The 18,506-nt window shown below is 44.7% G+C and overlaps 1 protein-coding gene and 1 long non-coding RNA gene across 7 annotated transcripts in view; one reads left to right on the forward strand and one right to left on the reverse strand.

The window, feature by feature from the left end:
• The window catches only part of RIPOR2 (RHO family interacting cell polarization regulator 2), a 64,862-nt gene that overhangs the window by 2,081 nt on the left and 44,275 nt on the right, over nucleotides 1-18,506 (reverse strand). For 4 of the 5 annotated variants that reach the window (XM_061364691.1, XM_061364693.1, XM_061364692.1 and 1 more), the window contains 12 exons: nucleotides 17,437-17,562; nucleotides 16,606-16,754; nucleotides 15,459-15,588; nucleotides 12,734-13,423; nucleotides 9,997-10,181; nucleotides 8,033-8,201; nucleotides 6,280-6,415; nucleotides 5,176-5,337; nucleotides 4,023-4,181; nucleotides 2,824-3,026; nucleotides 1,273-1,356; nucleotides 943-1,033 (listed from right to left, as the gene is read on the reverse strand). In XM_061364691.1, coding sequence (XP_061220675.1) covers nucleotides 943-1,033; nucleotides 1,273-1,356; nucleotides 2,824-3,026; nucleotides 4,023-4,181; nucleotides 5,176-5,337; nucleotides 6,280-6,415; nucleotides 8,033-8,201; nucleotides 9,997-10,181; nucleotides 12,734-13,423; nucleotides 15,459-15,588; nucleotides 16,606-16,754; nucleotides 17,437-17,562 — 2,284 coding nt within the window. Of the gene's footprint in view, nucleotides 1-942; nucleotides 1,034-1,272; nucleotides 1,357-2,823; nucleotides 3,027-4,022; nucleotides 4,182-5,175; nucleotides 5,338-6,279; nucleotides 6,416-8,032; nucleotides 8,202-9,996; nucleotides 10,182-12,733; nucleotides 13,424-14,765; nucleotides 14,907-15,458; nucleotides 15,589-16,605; nucleotides 16,755-17,436; nucleotides 17,563-18,506 lie in introns of all 5 variants that reach the window. The other variant, XM_061364695.1, reaches the window with a different exon arrangement.
• LOC133218341 (uncharacterized) lies at nucleotides 92-6,271 on the forward strand. Of its 2 annotated transcripts, none has more exons than XR_009727104.1 (3): nucleotides 92-207; nucleotides 5,166-5,410; nucleotides 5,542-6,271. It is a non-coding gene; the product is annotated as an uncharacterized LOC133218341 (long non-coding RNA). The 2 variants fall into 2 exon arrangements; XR_009727105.1 differs by lacking the exon at nucleotides 92-207 and adding an exon at nucleotides 2,382-2,583.

The raw sequence follows: 18,506 nt of genomic DNA on the forward strand, positions 1-18,506 counted from the left end.
CTCTCAAACCCTTTTCTCTTAGGCACTGTCATCTCTGTGTACCTCAAGATAGAATTGAGCCTAGTGTGCTGAACTGGCCATTAGGAACCAAAAAGCTCTCTGTTTTGTCTAGAGATCTCCCAGAGATTTCAGAAGTGTCACTGCACTATTTGTTTTATAAAGTGAGCACTGAGACGTCCAACAGCAGAGTGAATTCCTGTTGAACTGGTGAATGAAAGAGAGTATATTTGAAGGGTTTGCAGAACTAAAATCACAGATGGGCACACACATGGAGTAGAAATTCATGCGTGATATAAAGGCCATTAAAATACAACTTTACTGCCCTGAAACTGTAGTGGTTTGAATACAGATGCCCTGAAACTGTGCGGCCACGCTTGCAGTCACACGCTGCTATGCAGCTAGATTACAGTTTAATGAACAGGGTATCTCTTGTCTCAAGGACAAATGAGGGTCGATGCAAGGTGCCTGAGTTATGGTGTGAAGGACTTGCAGGCTAGGGTCTGCCCAAATAAGCATATAAATGAACACTTGGCAGTGCTGATGGCATTTGAGAGTGTGACTGTGGCACTACAAGGGTGACTGATAGGAGGGGATCTCCAAGAGGGGTTTTATGAGATGCAGCAGGCAGTCTGCTCATCCTGCATCCTCAGTGCTGCTTGGTTTTCAAATTCATTATGAATTATTTCTGTTTGTCAATTTCTCCTTTGCTGTTTTTAATTTTCTGTTTCATCCTCCAGGCTCACACAATTTGATCTCTCTTTCTGGCTCATTTTCATGGTTTTCGAAATGAATGATATTTAAGAATATATATTTTCTAGTCTGTTCAAGTCTCTAGGTAAAGCTTTGTTTCAATTTAGAGTCTTATGCTTGCATAACTTAGGTATCTTACATACTGCTTTGTCAAAAAGGAAAATTAATCCTGCTCTAAACCAGGCAACTCACCAAGGGCGAGCAGGGTTTCGGACGCCACTTTTCTGATCTCTTCATTGTCAGACTGGCAGAGTGTGACCAGCATTTTAATACTCTCAGTAGCCTGGGAAGTGCAAAAGGTAAGATAAACTTTGTCATCATCACAGAGCCCGGCTGTTTTTGCCATGAAGCTTCTAAACCATTCCTAAACAGTACAGTATCTGTAAAAGGAAGCAGTGCAGGAATGCAAAACAAAACCACTATTGCTGCTGCTGTTGCAATTCCTATTTTGCTGTTTGTACCTCTCAGATATCCTTTCTTTAAAGTAAAGCCAAGAACCACAATGAATTCATTGTCTTTTACCTTGAGGAACCTTAGAGCCAAGCAAGCTGCTTTCTGCAGCTGGAGGTTGGGCTGGGTTAGTGCTTCACAGTAATAAATCAAGGCCTGAAAAAAGATAAAGAAGAGTAGTGATGAAAATGTCTGTGTCTGTATGGAGCAGAAGGAACGTGGAGGCATTGCTGCCCTGCTAAAGGGATAGGGATTGCTGAAGTGAGCACATGGGATGGAGAAGCACAGCACCTGCTACAGGTAATATGGTGGGGTAATTCCCTACAGCAGATAGGGAACTGTCTGCAGGCCAGGCCACTAGTTATTCCTTAGTAATCTCAGGCCAGCTTTTGGTGAGGAACAGTTCATGTGAAAGCAAGAAGCACAGTCTGGCATCCTTGAGAGCCTTTCCATATAAATTGCCAAAGAGCTTTAAATGGGCCTTGGAGTCTAAATAGCTCAAGAGCTGACCCTTGAGATGGTCTCTCTAATGCAGAGGTAGTAATGAACAGTCTGGGATGGAGCCTAGGGGGACTGCAGGTATCTATTATAAGGTTAGCATGAGCTGCTAGACCACTTCACTGTGTGGCCCTAGAAATTAGTAGGTACTGCTGAGCAAACAAACCAGTGTGAGCAGCAAATCTCAGCAACAGTTGGCTGCACATTGAATTCAACTGCAGCACAGGGCTGCATAATGCCCTCACACAAGGCACCCTGTGGTTCTTCCTGCAAACAGTGAGCTAGGTACCACCTACACATGCCTGTTCCAGGAGGAAGTTCTATTTCACCTGAGATGCTGCCTCCATGGTGCTGGGGTTGGATGGAATGAGATACCAAGAGGCTGTAAAACTGGAAGATGAAGTGGGAGGGCAAGCATAGAGGGGATTGGATCTACACAGAAGAGCAGCGAAGAGTGAGCTCCTTTATCTCCTCTCTCTGCCTTCTTTCCAGTACTTATCCTCTTCCAATTGCCTCTTATTTTGCTCTATCCTGACAGGGAACAAGAAGGATAGCTGGGAAAGGTCTGCCATGAAGGAGTAGAAACCAACCCCTGATTTCTTCTTATTCTTCTTCTCCCTTCTCTTTCATTTTTGGGTTTAATCTGGCCCTGTTTGCTGCTGTATACCTGTGACAGATCTGCTCAAGGTAGTCCATCCCTCCCAGAAATGGTGGGAGGTCCCATAGATGCCTCTTTTGCAAAAAAATACAGAAATCCCAGACCTAATTCTTTGCATGTTGGTGATGCTGAGGACTATTGCCTTGAAGCCTTGGGCTGAAGCCAAGTCTGAGACAGGCCAGCAGAAATGCTGAAGTGTGTAAGACACCTGGAGAGCACAGCAGTCGGTAAGTACCTCAGTTTTGGTTAGTACCTGCTTAGTGTAATGACAGGTAGAAGCAGACTGGTGTAATGACAGAAACAGACCTGCATATATGCAGAAAAATTAGATGGGAAATCCCCCTAGGGTAAGTTAAATCAAGCTTGGAGAAATTATTTTATATGTGTAGACGTTTGAGACACTTAGGCAGAAAAAACATCATGACGATACAGGTATCTCATGTGACAGATGATTTTCTGCCACTTACCTTCTCCCTGAAGTGCCTGTTTTCTGCAGTAGCTGTCAGAAGTGATGCCACAGTCTCACTGACTTCATTTTTATTTTCATTGAGAAGTAAAGCCAAAGCTCTCAAAACTTCTTGCTGTGGTGGAAGGTTATTGGAGTTTATTTTGGCCACATTTTGCTGCAGTTTTCCATCTTTCACTGACTGCAGCACCTGAACCACAGAGGCTAGAATTGCAGGAGAAGGGTCCTTGTTATTTATTTTATGCTTTGAATATCCCAGATTTCCCTGCCAGCAATCCTCAATTTATACTATGCAGACAAAGTACATGAAAAAATCCCCCTCTGAGTAATTGCAGTATTGCAGTGTCTGCATGGGGAGTGAACTGTTTGGGCTGTAAATTGTGCTGGTTTCCCACGTGTTTTTCCAAAGGAGATGAATAGATGGGCTAGGTGGGACACTGCAGCATTTAACGCCTACTCTGAGCTAAGGGCCTACCTATCAAATCTTCACTTTCTTCTGGAAGATGCAGATCCTCTCCATAACAAGTGAAACCCATATCCTTGTCAGGGTAGTGACTTCCAGAGCATCTTTATGAGAGCTTTTCCTAGGCAGATTGATGTCCGCCACCCAGAGCCATGTGTTATTGTTCCAGAGGGCTGAAATACCTTTTTACTTCCAGGTTTTTTAGTAAAACTCCCCAGTAAGCCCAAATAATAATGAAAAACTGGGCAAGGTTCCTCCAATTCCCTCTCAGAGAAGCAAATTTGGCAGGCCAGGGATTGCAGTGTAGAACACTGTAGAGCTCTGTGAAGCGCCTGCTTTTCTTTGGCTCTCAATGGCAGAGCCTGTCAAACACAGAAGTGCTGTGATGCCTTGGCTCTTGAGAATCACTTAGGTCTCTTCATTAAGGACAGTGAAAAACTGGAATGTCATCCAGTCATCCAGGCAGGCACAGAAAACCTCCCAACCATTTCCTAAAAACTAACTTTCAACATAGTTTTTCCCATTTGACTAGAAATAGAAATGACTGTGGATGTATCTGCATCAGCTCCTTTCTTTCAGTGGGTTCAGGTGCATTTGGACTTACTATCCAAGGCACTTCTTCAACTCCTTTGCCCCCTTCGTTTGTAAAATTAGCCTCTGGGCTGAATTGTTTTGAGCTGAACTCAGAAAGACACCAATGGACCCCCCTGTTAGCCACCAGAATTTATATATCCTACCTTCTTTTGCAAGCTGCAGCAAATAGCTTCCAAGGTCATTAACACTGTGGCTGGCAAAATAGTTGTAATACTGAAAGACGGTAATGATCTCAGAGGACATGCTGGAGTAGAGGACAGGCTCCGTCCGATCCAGGATCTGAGACACCAGGATCCTGAAGACTGCAGGCAGTCATGGACAAAGGGAGGTATTAGTGAGGGAAAACAGCTGCTGGCAAAATGCTGCAGTCTACTTTACAGCCAGAAAGAAGGAACCGTATTTGCAAAGCCAGATGCTTCCCAATGTTTCTAACCTCAGCTGTGGCTAGGTTACAAGCTAGGCAGACCTTCTCCCTGCCTAGCTCTTATCACCAGAGGATATCTTTGTAAGGATGAACCTCTGCCAGTTTACTGATGGCTAATGCAGATTCCTATCCAATCAGTACAGTGTTCTTTCTACCCAAACAATATCCTGAATCACTAAACACGTATCCACATGCACTGTCAATCACCTCTCTGCGATGCTCACAGAGACAGGATTTGGCTGTTGGCTTGGCTTGTTTTTATGTTCCTGCGTGAGCATGTGGCATGAAGAAAACTAGTCTGAGGCACTGTCTGTGAGAACTGTAGCATGGAGCAGGAAGGAAAACAATGCTCTGGGTAGGCTTCTGCAGTGCAGGTGCTCACTCCTGAGCAAGTCACCCCACTTCCCTGTTCTGTCCCACAGACAGCTAGTCTGTATAGCTGGAGTTTGAGACGTGGAGCCTGTTTTCATATAAACTCACTTGAATGGGTATGAATTTCATCCCCAGTGCACTGTAATGGGGCATGGACATTATGCAGACACATAAAATTACGTGTGAGGATTCGTACTTCAGCTTGTACTTTGGAATAGACTTACTTTACAATTAGCTCATAAACATCATTAGATCACAAACATCACCATATTTTCTTTTTTGCTGACCTCACCTTTTTCTCCTATTCTGATCTCATTATTTGGGGCCAAAACTGTTTCAAGAGTTGTAGCATTAGACTTAAAATAAGATCTTGAAGCTATGATGAAACAGACCTCCAAGGGCTCAGAAAACAAAGCAATGAAGGTCAAATGAATGAAGGTCAAAGTACACAACTGCTCTCCATTTTGATAACTGACACTTTTTTCTGCAGTAGTTGGTACCTGTTTCTGCAAGTCCTGGACACTCCTCATTCACAGTGGTGGAAAAATTGATATCCAGCTGCTTCATCATCTTGTCTGCAGATGTGTGATACACTCCCGAAGGGCCAGTACACTTCATCCAGAAAGCCAGCAATGATAGCTTCTTGTGGAACTCTGGAATTGCTGGAGGAAAAGACAATATGAACAATGAAACAAAACAGTGCTAGAAGCATCAACTTCCAGAAGAGAAAAGATGGTAAGAGCAAAGGAAACCTCACCTACTGATAGACAGTTACTGTTTGGTGCGTCGCCTTGTGCCATTACCTTTACAGAGTGTGCTTATGTGCTCACCCCAACTTTGTGACACATTTTTTCTGTTTCCCGTAGCAGGATGTGAGAAAATCTGCTCCTGATCCAGTTCTGGGCATTCACGTCTCTTCCTTTTAAATACCACAAAATACTAGGGAAATTCCACAAGCATTCTACACAAGACTTGTCCCTTCCTAGCACTGCTTTGTGGCCTTGGGTAAGTCACTCAATCTTGCTTTCATTTTCTGATAAACAAAGTAAATAGACCATGTTGTATTTATGTATCATGTCAGAGTGTTCACAAGGGTAACTATGTGCTTGTCAAATTCTTCCAGTGCATTAAAATAGATGAATCAACAGGAAAAATAACTAAATAATTCTTCATAAAGATGACAAAATAAAATTGATAAAATGTTCAAAAAAGTTGTATTATGCCTCTCATAGTTATAAGGCAGATCCTGCCTTTCCTTGGGAAAGAGGAAAGCAAGGTGGAGGAAGAATTTGGCTATTCAGAGGCGGCAGCATCCCCACTCCATTATAGTGGTGGTGGACCTCTGTGCATCTTCTGCACAACAGGCAGGATAAGAAGTTCTTTCTCTTCTCAGTTGTTTGGTTAGATACCAGAGCTGAAGACAGAATAATGTCCCTGACCTGCTGTGGTCAGCAACTGCTACATCTGCTGGTGAGTCATGAGTTGGCCCTTACTATGGTGGCATCTCTTCCAGTGATGGTGAGCTCTGCACAGCGCTCATTTCAGCAGGCATGCATGCCCAAACAAACCATTTTCAGAAGGACACCCCCTAAACTGTCTCTTACCATCAGTAAGGGAGGTGATGTTTCCCAAGTTCTCACTGCTGATCTCCGCGATATTCTCCATCACAAGGATCTGCCTGGACAGCTTATCCAGGAGGTCTCTTGCCACAAAAGGTGTTTTACTGGAGAACACAATTTGCTGGTGGAGACAAATGGGGAGAGAGGAGAAGGAGTCAACCTCAGAAGAAAAAACACCTGGCAACTGAAGTGCAATAGCAAGTTCACTGCCCTGGAACCATGGTGTCTCCTTAACTTTGAAAGTTATTTTTCTCTGGGATATTGTATGGTCGTGGCTGATAGGCATTGTTGTTTATATCTCATATAACACCTACATCCAGATCCAGACACTTGATTATCCAGGCAGCCATTTGCATATGTAATTTCTGATTTATGCACTCTGCAAAGCTAAAGGAATCTATCATCATAAGCCTTAAAGCCAGAACAGAATATTAGTCTGACTTTCACATAATATAGGCTGCAGACTTCCAGGACATCCCTGCCTGGGGGCACACCAATGGTCTCTCTTTCTCCATTTCAGCTCTGATGAACTACTCAGGTGCCTTTATTAATTTGGTGCTTTCTCCCTGCTGCTGGCATCTGCACGTCATTCTTCAGCAGTCCACATAAATATTGTTCATATCCAATCTGCTCCATGTGTGGACAATAGCTCGAGCTCACCTCCCCTAGCTGAATATGTACTGTGTACTCTTGCATTTAAACCAAAACCCTCCCTTTTTCTCATACTTGTGAGTCAGCAGTGTCCAGCTCAGCACTAAAGGTAATGGAATTTGGCTTGCTCTCTATTGCTTCAGTGGGCCTTTGGGAAAATAAAGCTAATTATATCTACGATGGAAGAGCCAAATAATCTCGAAGAGGAAGTTGCAGTATGTTTTGATTCCCAGGAAAACCCTGAAGCTCTTGCTTGCTGAAGTGACTTTTGCTGGAGGTTTAAAATCACTTTTCCTGTGCTCAGGTTCCAAAAAAAGAACAGCTCTAAAACGCTGTGCTAGTTAGCTGTGAGCATGAACAGACAGTTTTGATGTCTGCCATGTGTCAGGGGGCTGTCATGTGCTGCCTTCACTGCGTCTGTTGCAGACAGTCCACCTCACTTGCACAAATTCACTTCTGCTCTTGAACATGGAGGCCTTGTCTCAGTGGGGCCACGGGCTTCTGGTTTACCACTGAAGACGTGGGCTGCCTTAATCAGGGGCCTGTTTCATTAGGACCTCATGGTGAAGCCAGTGGACATTTGTAACCCAGAGCAGGGGCTGCCCTGCCAGGATGGAAATCATAGAAGCACAGAATGATTTGGGTTGGAAGGGACCTTAGAGATCATCTAGTTCTGACTCCCCTGCCATGAGCAGGGACACCTTCCACTAGACCAGGTTGCTCCAAGCCCTGTCCTTGAACACTGCCAAGGATGGGGCAGCCATGGCCTCTCTGGGCACCCTTTGCCAGTGCCTCACCACCCTCATAGTGGAGAATTTCTTCCCAATATCTAATCTCAGTTTCCCCTCTTTCCGTTTAAATCCATTCCCCTTGTCCTATCACTATATGTCCCTGTAAAAAGACCTGCTCCAGCGGGCTGGGGGTGAAGCGTGTCACTGTCCTACCCCACACAGGTGCTGTCCCAGCGCTGTGCTCACACGGCCTCCCAGGAGCAGCCCAGACCCTGCTCGTACCCCACGTTACAGGCACACACATACAGGTGCCTGCAGGAAAACCCCACATTTCCCCAGAGGAGCTGTGCTGGTACCTGGATGAGCTGCGTGCAGTACTGCAGGTGCTTAACTATGGTGACATCCAGGCTGTCGTTCCCCGTGGTCAGCGGCAGGGGGCTGCCGGCCACGCTGGTGCCCACGCCAGTGTCCTCGGTGAGAGCTTCGCTCAGGTGCCCTCTGGCTTCCGAGTGCTCCGTCCTGTAACTGGGGAGGACGAAGGGAGGAGCGGTCAGTGCAGGGCCCGCCACGGCCGTGGCACACACACACAGACAGGCTCACTCAGGGTGAGAAGCAAGCAGCAATGCTGGAAGCAGCCACATCATACCGCGAAGGGGCAGCGCTGCCTGGCCGGGCGCCGGAGGGACGTACCCACCGAGGGGACGGCTCTCTGGGCCCTGACTGGTTTGCCCTGAGCGATGCAATGCCCTCAACAGCAACCCTTTCTAACCTGCAGGCACTGTCGCTTGGAGGTGACAGCTTCCTCTCATCTGTTGGTGAATCGCCTCCTCAGTCGAGATGGGTTAAGCACCATTCGTGCCATCCCAAGCACCAAGCTGCTAAGAACAGCTCTGTGCTTTCCTTGTCCTCCTGCTACCAAACCTAATGCTCGTTGCAGAAGGAGAGGAAATCCACTGCTGGAGTCAGGGACATCATGTTTTCATATGCTGTTTCAGGCACAATTTGTACAGCTTGCTTTGCTAATTGTTTCTGTAAGAGCGTAAAGCTGGCCTCACTGTGTTTTAAATCCTTATATCCCACATTGTCTTGTACGAATGTGTTTAAACACAAAGCCTGAGGTCAATCCCCAGATGGCAAGTGTATTTGGCTGCAAGTTCAGAAGTTTCAGCACTTGCAATCTTTACACTGAGTCACACACTTACACATCTAAAAATGGAAGCAGGAATCTACACTGTCTGGGGATGAGCCAGAGGGGAAAAAAAGAAAACGTAACTTCTACTTTCGCTTAGGAGATTTGAGTTGCTTTCCAAGTCAGCTTGTAACTGACTTACATTTTTGCTGCCTAAGTTCAATTTATGCTAAAGCGCCTGGTTAAAGCCAGATCCTTAAATCAACACAGGCTGAATGAGCTCAGTGCCATTTTAGTAAGCAACACCATTTTCCAAGTTTGTTTTCCCACCAAGTCATATTCTGGAGAAAAGATACTCGGTGTGGTGGTGGGAACTGCACGGTGGTTGCTTGTTTGCACTCAAAATCCTTTCAAACAGGCCACAATAAGCTGCAAGAAGCATAGCTCCCTGGTTGGGAAGCAACGGGTGCCAGGGAGCCACGTTCTTTTCTTTTTTTCCAGCTCTAGCACTGCTTATATGCCTGCTGGGCATTGTGTCAGCTGCAAGGATGCAAACATGCTTTCAGGGTCTAATGACTGAAACACAGCATCTTAAGGTCACACGACAATGACAGACCACAGCACAAACACCACAGCTATTTCTTTTTTGTTTTTTTTTTCTTCTCAGAAAGACCAAAAGTGATGAAAGAAGGGCAGGTAACACGCAGGGCCATGAACAGAGTACCAGTCATCACTCTTACATTCCAAAGGAAACCTACACCATGCTGCTTAAATCTGGCCCTGTGTTATTGTTACTGACAAGCTTAATCCACTGCAAAGACTCATTCGGCTAGAGAGAAAAGACAAAGGGAGGGGGGAAAAAACCACAGAGGAATTAGTAATTGCATCCAAGGAAAGCCAGGTCCAAACCTATGTCAAGGAAGAGGCTCTGCCAGTATTGATGTCAGCTTAATTTAATTTAACCTTCTCCTTTGGAGGACAGATTGCATATATTTCAACAGGGAAAAAAAATGATCCTGGAAGCTAAAGATTTTGTATGCAGCAGCCACGGGGAACCCTCTGACCCTATGAACTCATCAAGGATTACTCAAGTCTTCCTTGAATAACGTGTGCACCGGGATCCCCTGTTAGCGACAAAGAGCTAGGGTATCAGTTTGGCGTAAGCACAGCTGGCAGTTACTACAAACTTACCTATTCTTCTCAATCTCAGTATCTGAAAATACCGAGTCTGCACCTCCTCCACCATTACAAACCTCCACACCACCACCATCCTCATCATCAAAGTCAGAGGTGTTCAGGAAATCAAAGCTCTCTAAAGCACTTTCAACTGTTAGACTTAAACTGGAGGACCTGCTTCGGCTTACTGCTGGCTTGCACTGCAAAGGCAGAACGAACCAATGAAAACCCCAGATATTAGCTACTACTGAAAGAAAAGAAAAAAAAAGAATAAAGCTTAAAACTTTCAAATTCTTCATTTTATTTTTTTAAACTTCATTTTATTGGGTGTTTCATTTCAAACCTTCATATTCATAGCACATACAATCAAAGCCTGAGAACTGGAAAACCCCTTCCATTCCTCCTCCCCTCCCCATCCTACCCACTTTCTTCCCCAAAGGAAAACCCTCAAAGGCAAAATTTGATGTGTTTTATAGGAATATGGAGTACAGCTTGAATCCAAGTGACTCAGCTTTCAGTGTTCTCCGAGAGGAGAGACAGCAATTAACACAGTGGAAGTTGAAAGGGGAGGGCATATTCTGTAATTACTGTTCTCCAGCTACAGAAGCCAATTTCTAGATATCCGATGGCACTGTGGGATTTATTCCAGATGTAACTCCAACAGACCTTAATCAGGAGTAAACGTAGTCCCATATCTGCAGATTTATTCATGGGATGAGAGGACTATTGTGGCCTTTGAAGCCACATGGCTTATCAAGGAAAAGCCAAATCAGGCATCAGAGTTGACAGAGAAAGCCAGTATTGTAACTCGGAAGTTAACAGTGGTAGAGAGCGGGGAGCCATCCCACCTCACTACTGGGAAGAAACGTGACAGAAACTGTGCTATTGCTGTAGGAAGTATCAGACACTCTGGTCCCACATGATGACACATCCAGACATGCCTACAGAGTTGATTCCAGGGTCACCTTGCAGGAGCAGATGTAGCTTGAAGGATCACCTCCATTGGTTTGTGCAGTGACTTCAACACCTTTAGCACCATGTGGTTATTTGATCAGGAACAGCCAGGAGCACATCTTCTAGGCAGGAGCCAGGACTCTGTCTCAGCTTGTAGAAAGAAATGCATTGGCCTCTGAGCTGCTGCTGACTCAGCACTAGCTGCTCTAGAGCTGTGGGGGTTTGGAGTTCTGTTTCCAGTTCATTTGCACACAGTATTAATTTTATAGCAGTTGTATGTTAGCACTTGACTCTACAGTCAGGAGCTGGTCAAACACACTTCCCAGCACCTCTGTGACACACGTGGGTGCTGTATCCTGATTCCTCTGCCAGCACTGATGGTTTTAGCTGCCATTTCTTTCAGGGCTTCTTCAGGCAAAAGCAAACAGCAACATGTGGGCTTCTTTTCTTTGCCCATCTAATATGGCCAAGAGAGATTTCTTCAGCCACAGCTGGATTCCAGCTCAGCCTTTTCGCACGGGGAGCCCAGCACGGCTGCTGGCGATGCTGAGTGTCAGTCTGCAAGCTGATCAATAGGTGACACCCAGACATAAGCAGATCTGGAAGAGGCATTCGTCGCAAGAGTGCAGGAATCTTGTCTGTGTACATGTGTCCTCTCCCCCCAATCCCACCCTTTGTAACTTGGGATAAAAGGAGTGTAAACCAGCAGTCTCCATTGTCCCTCTGCTGTTCGAATAGCTGAACTCTGTACAAGCTGCAGAGCAGCCAGAAAGTTAAAAAGTAACAGTAATGGTAGCTTTGCCTGCTTGAACCTCCTTGGGAAACAGTGCAAAATCCAGGGGCTACAGGCTGTTAAAAAAACACTTAACTTGGGGAAGTACCATGCAGCTGCAAACACCAATGGAAACAAGGATATTAACAAAGCTTTTGTGTAAAGATGATTCTGAAGGATAAACGCATCCCTCCTTCCCCCTCTGCCATGTTTTTGAATGATGAGGCTTAAGTGATTAGCAGACCGACTTGCATATGAATATGAAGCATTTGAAATGATTATTTCCCATATAATACTCTTTGCACAGTAATGCCTCAAGAGTTGTTATTCGTGGGAGAGATACCAGTCACAGTGATTAGCAGTAAAGGTATTAACAACACACATGCAAAACGCTTCTCTTTTTGTCAACACTTTCTGTCCATCCTGATGTAATGACAGGATGTCTCTCATTTTAAAAATGGAGGGGGGGAAAGAGGAAAAGGCTTGAAAGAAGCCTAGGTGATGTGGGGATGGCAACCTTTAGCAGGACTCGTGCATCTGAATCCCCTAGGTAATTTAGAAGGTTCAGATTCTGTGGCTGCAAGGCCCAATCCTCAGCTGATGTAGTTTTACACAGCTTCACAGAGTACACCCACTGAGGATGCGACCCATAGATTTAAAAGGCAGAAGGTTGGCTATAATCTCATTCTCAGTATGGCACAAGCAACGGATTCAAAAGTGGTTTCTCCAGAGAAGGGTTTGATTTAATTACCCCTCTGCCACTGCACGTTTTTCTTTTTCTCCCAGGCTTTGACCATGTTAAAAGGTCCATTGCTGGAGAATACAAGGCTACAATAAGCACATCATTGACCACAGAAGTTTAAAAACTGAACACTGTGAAAGGATGCTCCAAGCAGGAGCAAATCTACTGCTACTGAGGAGTTTTACTGGTCTCCAAAAGCCCTACTTTGATGTTTGCGAGGCAGGGGAGGAGATTCTACCCACTCAGATTTTCTTTAGGGTAGTATTTTCTGAAAACGTACTCACTTTTAGGATGTCATCTAGATGCATCACCTCCTGGTCCAGCTCCTGAAACTCTTTATACTGCTCTTTATGTGGCTCAAGAGCTAAGAGAAGCCCTTGCAAGGCTTCTTCAATGCTTCCATCCAGGTAAGACTTGTATCCTTCCGATTCCCCACTAATCGACCCCTCACACAGCAGCCTCTCTGGGGTCATGGGTGCCTCAGCTGACGTAAGCCTTTTTACCAGCTGCTTCGTGATGTTACCCTCATAGGTATCCAGCTCCACAGGCTTGAGCTCCGAACCTTCATCCGTGTCCTGCAGGAGAGACACTGGGACACTTGTTTCTAGGAAAACATGATCGCTCCCAGCATCAGAGGTCTTTCGGCAAACTTCAGGAGCTGCCTTTGCAGTGCTCTCGTTCTCAATCACTGCGCCCTCTCCCTGGGACGGCAGGTCCTTTGGCTCAGTGACAGAGTCTCTGCAGGAGTCACTGCTGCTACAGTCCAGGCTTGAGCTCTTGGAGGAGTCGAGACCTTGGTGCTGGGTGGGGGTCGCAGTGATGTCGGGGCTGGAGCTGACGTGAGCAGAAGAGGGCTCTGCTGAGTTGGCAGGGGGCACGCGGTCTTCGTAAGGCAGGTCACCAAAAGTGAAAGAAAGAGGCCGTTTCTCAGTGGTCGCTGTTCCATTCTCAAAGACATCATCTGGCAAATTTGACTGAAAAGGTAATGGAGAAGGAGATAAAATGTTTTTCATTAAGCACTGGAAAGAGGGGAAAAAAACCTGTGTGTGCCTGGGAAATAAAAACGTAAAGAATAGGAATAAAGAAGCATTCGAGACCTGAAAGATGGGAAAGATATTTCAAATCCAACTTCTGCTTTCATCTGGCACTGCTCCTGATTTCAGCAGGAAAACTGCTGGGACACTTGGGCTCAGCATCTCTCTGGTAAGCAGAGAGCTCTAGCAAGCAAGTCCCAGAACAGAGACCCAAACTGTGCTTGCCCTACCAGATTCCCTCAGACAGCATTTCCAGTGAGCTGCTCCAGTTCCTGCAACATGTCTCTTTTTGATGGAGTTGTACTTAAGCCACCCTGTCTGCATTTTTCTATCCATTATAGATTTCTGTTGTATTTATTTTCTGACTTCTAAAGTAGCAATCCCCAAAATTTAGTGCTGTTTGCTCCAAAAGTTTCTCTAGAACCATGGCATTTAAATGGTGACATTACTGTACTATTGCTTTTCTGTTGAAATTTTGTTCTGCATGTGGATATCCCTCCTAATTGTTGAGCATGAGTTATATAGAAGTCCCATTCGATAGGAGTTTCTGCCAAAATGAAACAGAGTTGTGTGGTGATGTACTGACCAGGCCACTGATCATTCAGGAAACAAAACCAGCATACATAGACCCAAAAGTTATCACAGCATGTCATGTCTCTGACAGACCTATGGAGAAAAATCACTATAAGAGTCACAACCTGCCTATCTGACCTACAGATCTTGCTCTGTTTTGTGACCAGCTCACAGAAATGCACAGCACAGATGAAAGGCAACTACTATTTTGCTGACAATTTGCTGGAAAGAACCATAGACATGCACATGTCGGTAAGGTGCATAAGGCTAAAAGTGCCAAAAACTTGCTTCTTTTTTTTTCCCAGCACTATCAGCAGTCTTTTTTTTTCCCCCTAAATATAATTATACTTGAAGGTTTATTTCTTCTTTTCCTCAATATGGGTATGCTTTTAGAATCTGAAAGTCATGTTACTAAGCAAATGCTTAACATCAATCAGTGCAGCAGGAGATTTTTAGAGAATACCATTAGCTTGTATTCCTGCCCTGCTCTCTGCCCACAAATAGTTGGCTTCTGATCATTATCCCTGTAGAAACCAAGAGGAATTTTGATTCAGTGGGAGCAGCATGGGCTCACAGTCATGTTCTCCCCTGTAATCAGTCAGCAAAATGAGTGAGTTGCAACAGAGATCAACGCATGAAGCATGCGGGGGAACGGAGATGCCACATGGGGACTGACAAAATCCTTCACCAAACATAAACGAGGACTCACATATAGCTCTAGCTTTGGGCTTAGCCTGAGCGATGGCAGGTCACTAAAAGAACGACTGCGACGAAGCTTGTCAAAGAAAGTGTCTTGCAGAGCATCTAAGATTGTCAACTTTGGCCTGTCTTGCAGGGGATGCAGCCATTTCTTCAACAGTTAAAGCAAAGAGGGTGTGAGGAAGGGCAAGTTAAATGAATGCTTTACAGCAGTGTACTAGATTACAGGCATGGGATCAGCACTTGTAAAATTCATATCTGTACAGATGGTCTATTCAGTTTATACGCAGTCCTGATTAAACATTCAGGATTTGATTCACACAAAAATGTGGGAGCACCCTAGGAATATCTTAGGTACGGGAACAGATTTTATCATGGGATACATTAGAAATACTAGTGCTGTAATGGCTGTTTAACTACTGTTACAAAATGAAGACACGTTTTAAAAAGCTGATGCAGGTTTTCTAGCAGTCAGGCAAGAATAGGTATGCAATAATTTCCCACGTAGTTTGAAAGATGCCAAGATCACAGCCACCTTTTAGGATTAGCAGCTAGGAATGCGCTTTCATTATAAGTATTTGTAAGGGTAACCTGCTGCAACCAGGGGAAAAAAGCTTCGATGTGTAAAGCAATGAAGTATTTTCAGTACTTGAACTGCTCTAGGGCTTCTCATTACATAAACATGAAGCTAAACAGAGCTTACAAAGAATGAGTGGTCCTTGAAGGTTGGTGTTTCAGGAGTGCCTTGGCTGTACATGGACATTCTCCTCTGGAGAGCAGATGCCTTGCTCACATTTCCTGCAGATGGGGTCAAGTCTTCAACATCAAAGGGGCTATGGACACACAAGCAGAGAAAAACAAAAGGTTGTTAGGTTGAGAGAGAAGGAAGTTCAGGTCCACAGAAAAGGATGTTTGAAAAGGTGGTTTATTAGCACATCAAAACGCAGAGGCAGCAAGTTCTTTTAACAGAAATGGTTAAAAGAAAATGTTGCTAATTAGACAGCAGGTTCCCAAGTGTGGTTTTCTGTTCTGGTAAGTGTTCTACTCTCAGAAATCACTTATGTAGCATAGTTATTCTTCTCACATGAAAAGTATTCTTGGATTTGAGTTGCCAAGTGTCACACATACTAATGAGAAAGGTGCTCTACTATTAATAGAGCTGTTGCATTATAAAGAAAACCAGCAGCTGTTATTGCTGACTTCATGTTTATTGTATTAGAAGAAACAGCATACATGACTGTAAAAGTTAAATACATCAATGCTTCTTCATTTACCTATTTCATTAAAATGCAGTGAGAATTAGGTTTGAATCCTAACACTGTGCTGACCGATGCAGACACATATGGCAATGCTAGGAGATTTCCTACCATCCTCGTGGTGAATGAAGCCCTTAAAAGCCAGCTTTTAAAGATGGGCAACTTCTGATCTTGGCTAAGCTAGCATAAATCCAGGACAACTCTACTGAACTTTACACTAATGTTAAAAAAACGAATGCACATATGAGCACTCAGTTCTGTCCCTCTTTTGAGCTTAGGGAAGAATTTTACACTTAGGCAATTCTGTGATCTCTCATCACTGTATGTTTCACATGTCTTTCAATGTCAGTACTTACCAAACCTAATTTAACAGCTAAAACCAGACACAAAACCCTTTTGCCACAGGTAACACAATGAATCTAGGGGTGGCCATGAACTATTTCTCATCTCCCAAACTTGGGCCACAATTCCTTCCCCATCTGTTTCAGCAGTAAGCAAAATAAAGAGAAGAGACCACATGGTTGGACCTTTTCTCTTTTGCAGTGAATTTTTACAGTTGCTTAACCAACCAACCAACCAACCAGTTGTACTTACTACCAGGTGATTTCAAGGTTCAGCTTTATTGTGCCAAGGTCATTAATGTCTACTGCAACCACCTGAGGCCGAGCTGCAAACAGGTCTTTTGTCTCACAGGTAACACTTCCCACAAGGATATGAGTAGCAAGTCCTTTAACTTCTGTGACCTGTAAGAGACCAGAAAAAGACACAGAATCACAGAATTGTTTGGGTTGGAAGAGATCTTTAAAGCTCATCCAGTTCCAACCCCCCTGCCATGGGCAGGGACACCTTCCATTAGACCAGGTCGCTCCAAGCCCCATCCAACCTGGCCTTCAACACTGCCAGGGATGGGGCAGCCACAGCTTCTCTGGGCAACCCGTGCCAGTGCCTCAGCACCCTCACAGTGGATGGAGCAGTGGTGGAAAGACCTATGTATTTCTCCAGATCAACAGATGCTGCTTTCTTGTCTGAGCAGTATTAACAAACTCATCAGGACTGGGATTGTTTGGTTTTATATTTTTTTGTTGGTTTTCTTGAGTGCTGTTAATAAACAGGTTTCTAATGCTCCCTTGCTTTGATGTAACTGATCTGAGTTGCTGGAGAGTGATGTGAGGCAAGGGTCACGTTAGTGTGGCTATGGTGAGAGTTAGGATAACCTCTCCACAAGACTCCCAAACTGGTAAGTCTCATAGAATCTAGGATGCACAATACTATAGTACGTCACTCTAGTAGGTATGTTGGAAATACTAATGATAGCTCATTTCTGAAGAGTTTAATGATCTGTTTCTGTGGGTTTGCTGATAGTGCGTGAGAAGGCAGCTTCATGACTCCTGCCTTGCTTGAAGGCAAAGGTGTCAGCATGTGTACCTTAATGGAAATCAGTCCAACAATGAGAGGGAGGAAAACCATTTCTTCTCCATCCCAACTCTGCTTGCCATTCACTTCTATTTTGCCCTTCAGTTTCCATCGCTGGCGACCGTAACGCATGAAAATCTGAAAAAGAGACATCCTCTTATTTTCTTGAGAAATCTGCTCTCGTGATGCACAAAAATCAGAAGCAGAATTGGGGAAAAGGGTCAGTAAAACATTGGAAGAGGTAGTGGCTTGGTGCTGTTCTTCTGCGTCCCATCAAGCCAAAAGGAAAAGGTCTATCCTGTAGGATCTGTGCTTCACAGCTCTCCTAAACACTTTTGGTAATGTACCTTTTGCCCCAGCTTTTACCTTTGTGTACCTAGATGACAACCAGCTGCAGGAGTTTTAACTCTATTTGCAGGAAAGCAGCAACGAGGAAGGCAGGATGAAAGCCCCCATGATATTTCCTAACATCTACAGCTTTCTGGATCTGCTGCCTTCCCAGGCAGAAGAGAGGGTAGATGAGCTCATGGGTATCCCCCATCAGAGGCCTCGCCAGCTGTGAGACTTTGGCTGCCTGGTGATGCATATAACAATGCAGTAAGGCAATTTGAAGTGATAAGAGCAGCAAGTCCATTTTGGGCTGTGGGGTTGGCTGGGAGAGAGCTGTACCAAGTAATTGGCCCCACAGGGGAAACACATGCTTGCAGGCATGAAAGCATCAGGAGAGAATTCTCACAGGGAATGACAGTGGGAACAAATGAATCAATGATCAAGACATCTGGGAAGTACAGGTTGGAGAGATCCATTACCAAGCCACTGTGATTTATTGCAGGGTTAGCTCTGTTCTGGATAGAGCTGGAGGCTTTTACTTAATTAATCTGCTGGTAATATTCTCCACTGAAATGTTGCACTGACCAGAGATCCTGACACAGGCTCATAGCAGGTAATATCTAGGTCTTAAAAAATGGTTATTCTGTGTCTTTCTGCTGCTCTGCTTTATGACGAAGTAAAGTCTTAGCATCCAGTAAGGATGTGTTCAGTTTGCTCTACATGCATGGGATGTGACATATGCATTTTCCAGG

This window comes from Neopsephotus bourkii, unplaced genomic scaffold (genome assembly GCF_033783945.1).
Source record: "Neopsephotus bourkii isolate Nb327-2 ecotype Australia unplaced genomic scaffold, CSIRO-AGI_Nbou_v1 NB_1248, whole genome shotgun sequence".
In the NCBI taxonomy this organism is placed as follows: Eukaryota; Metazoa; Chordata; class Aves; order Psittaciformes; family Psittacidae; genus Neopsephotus; species Neopsephotus bourkii.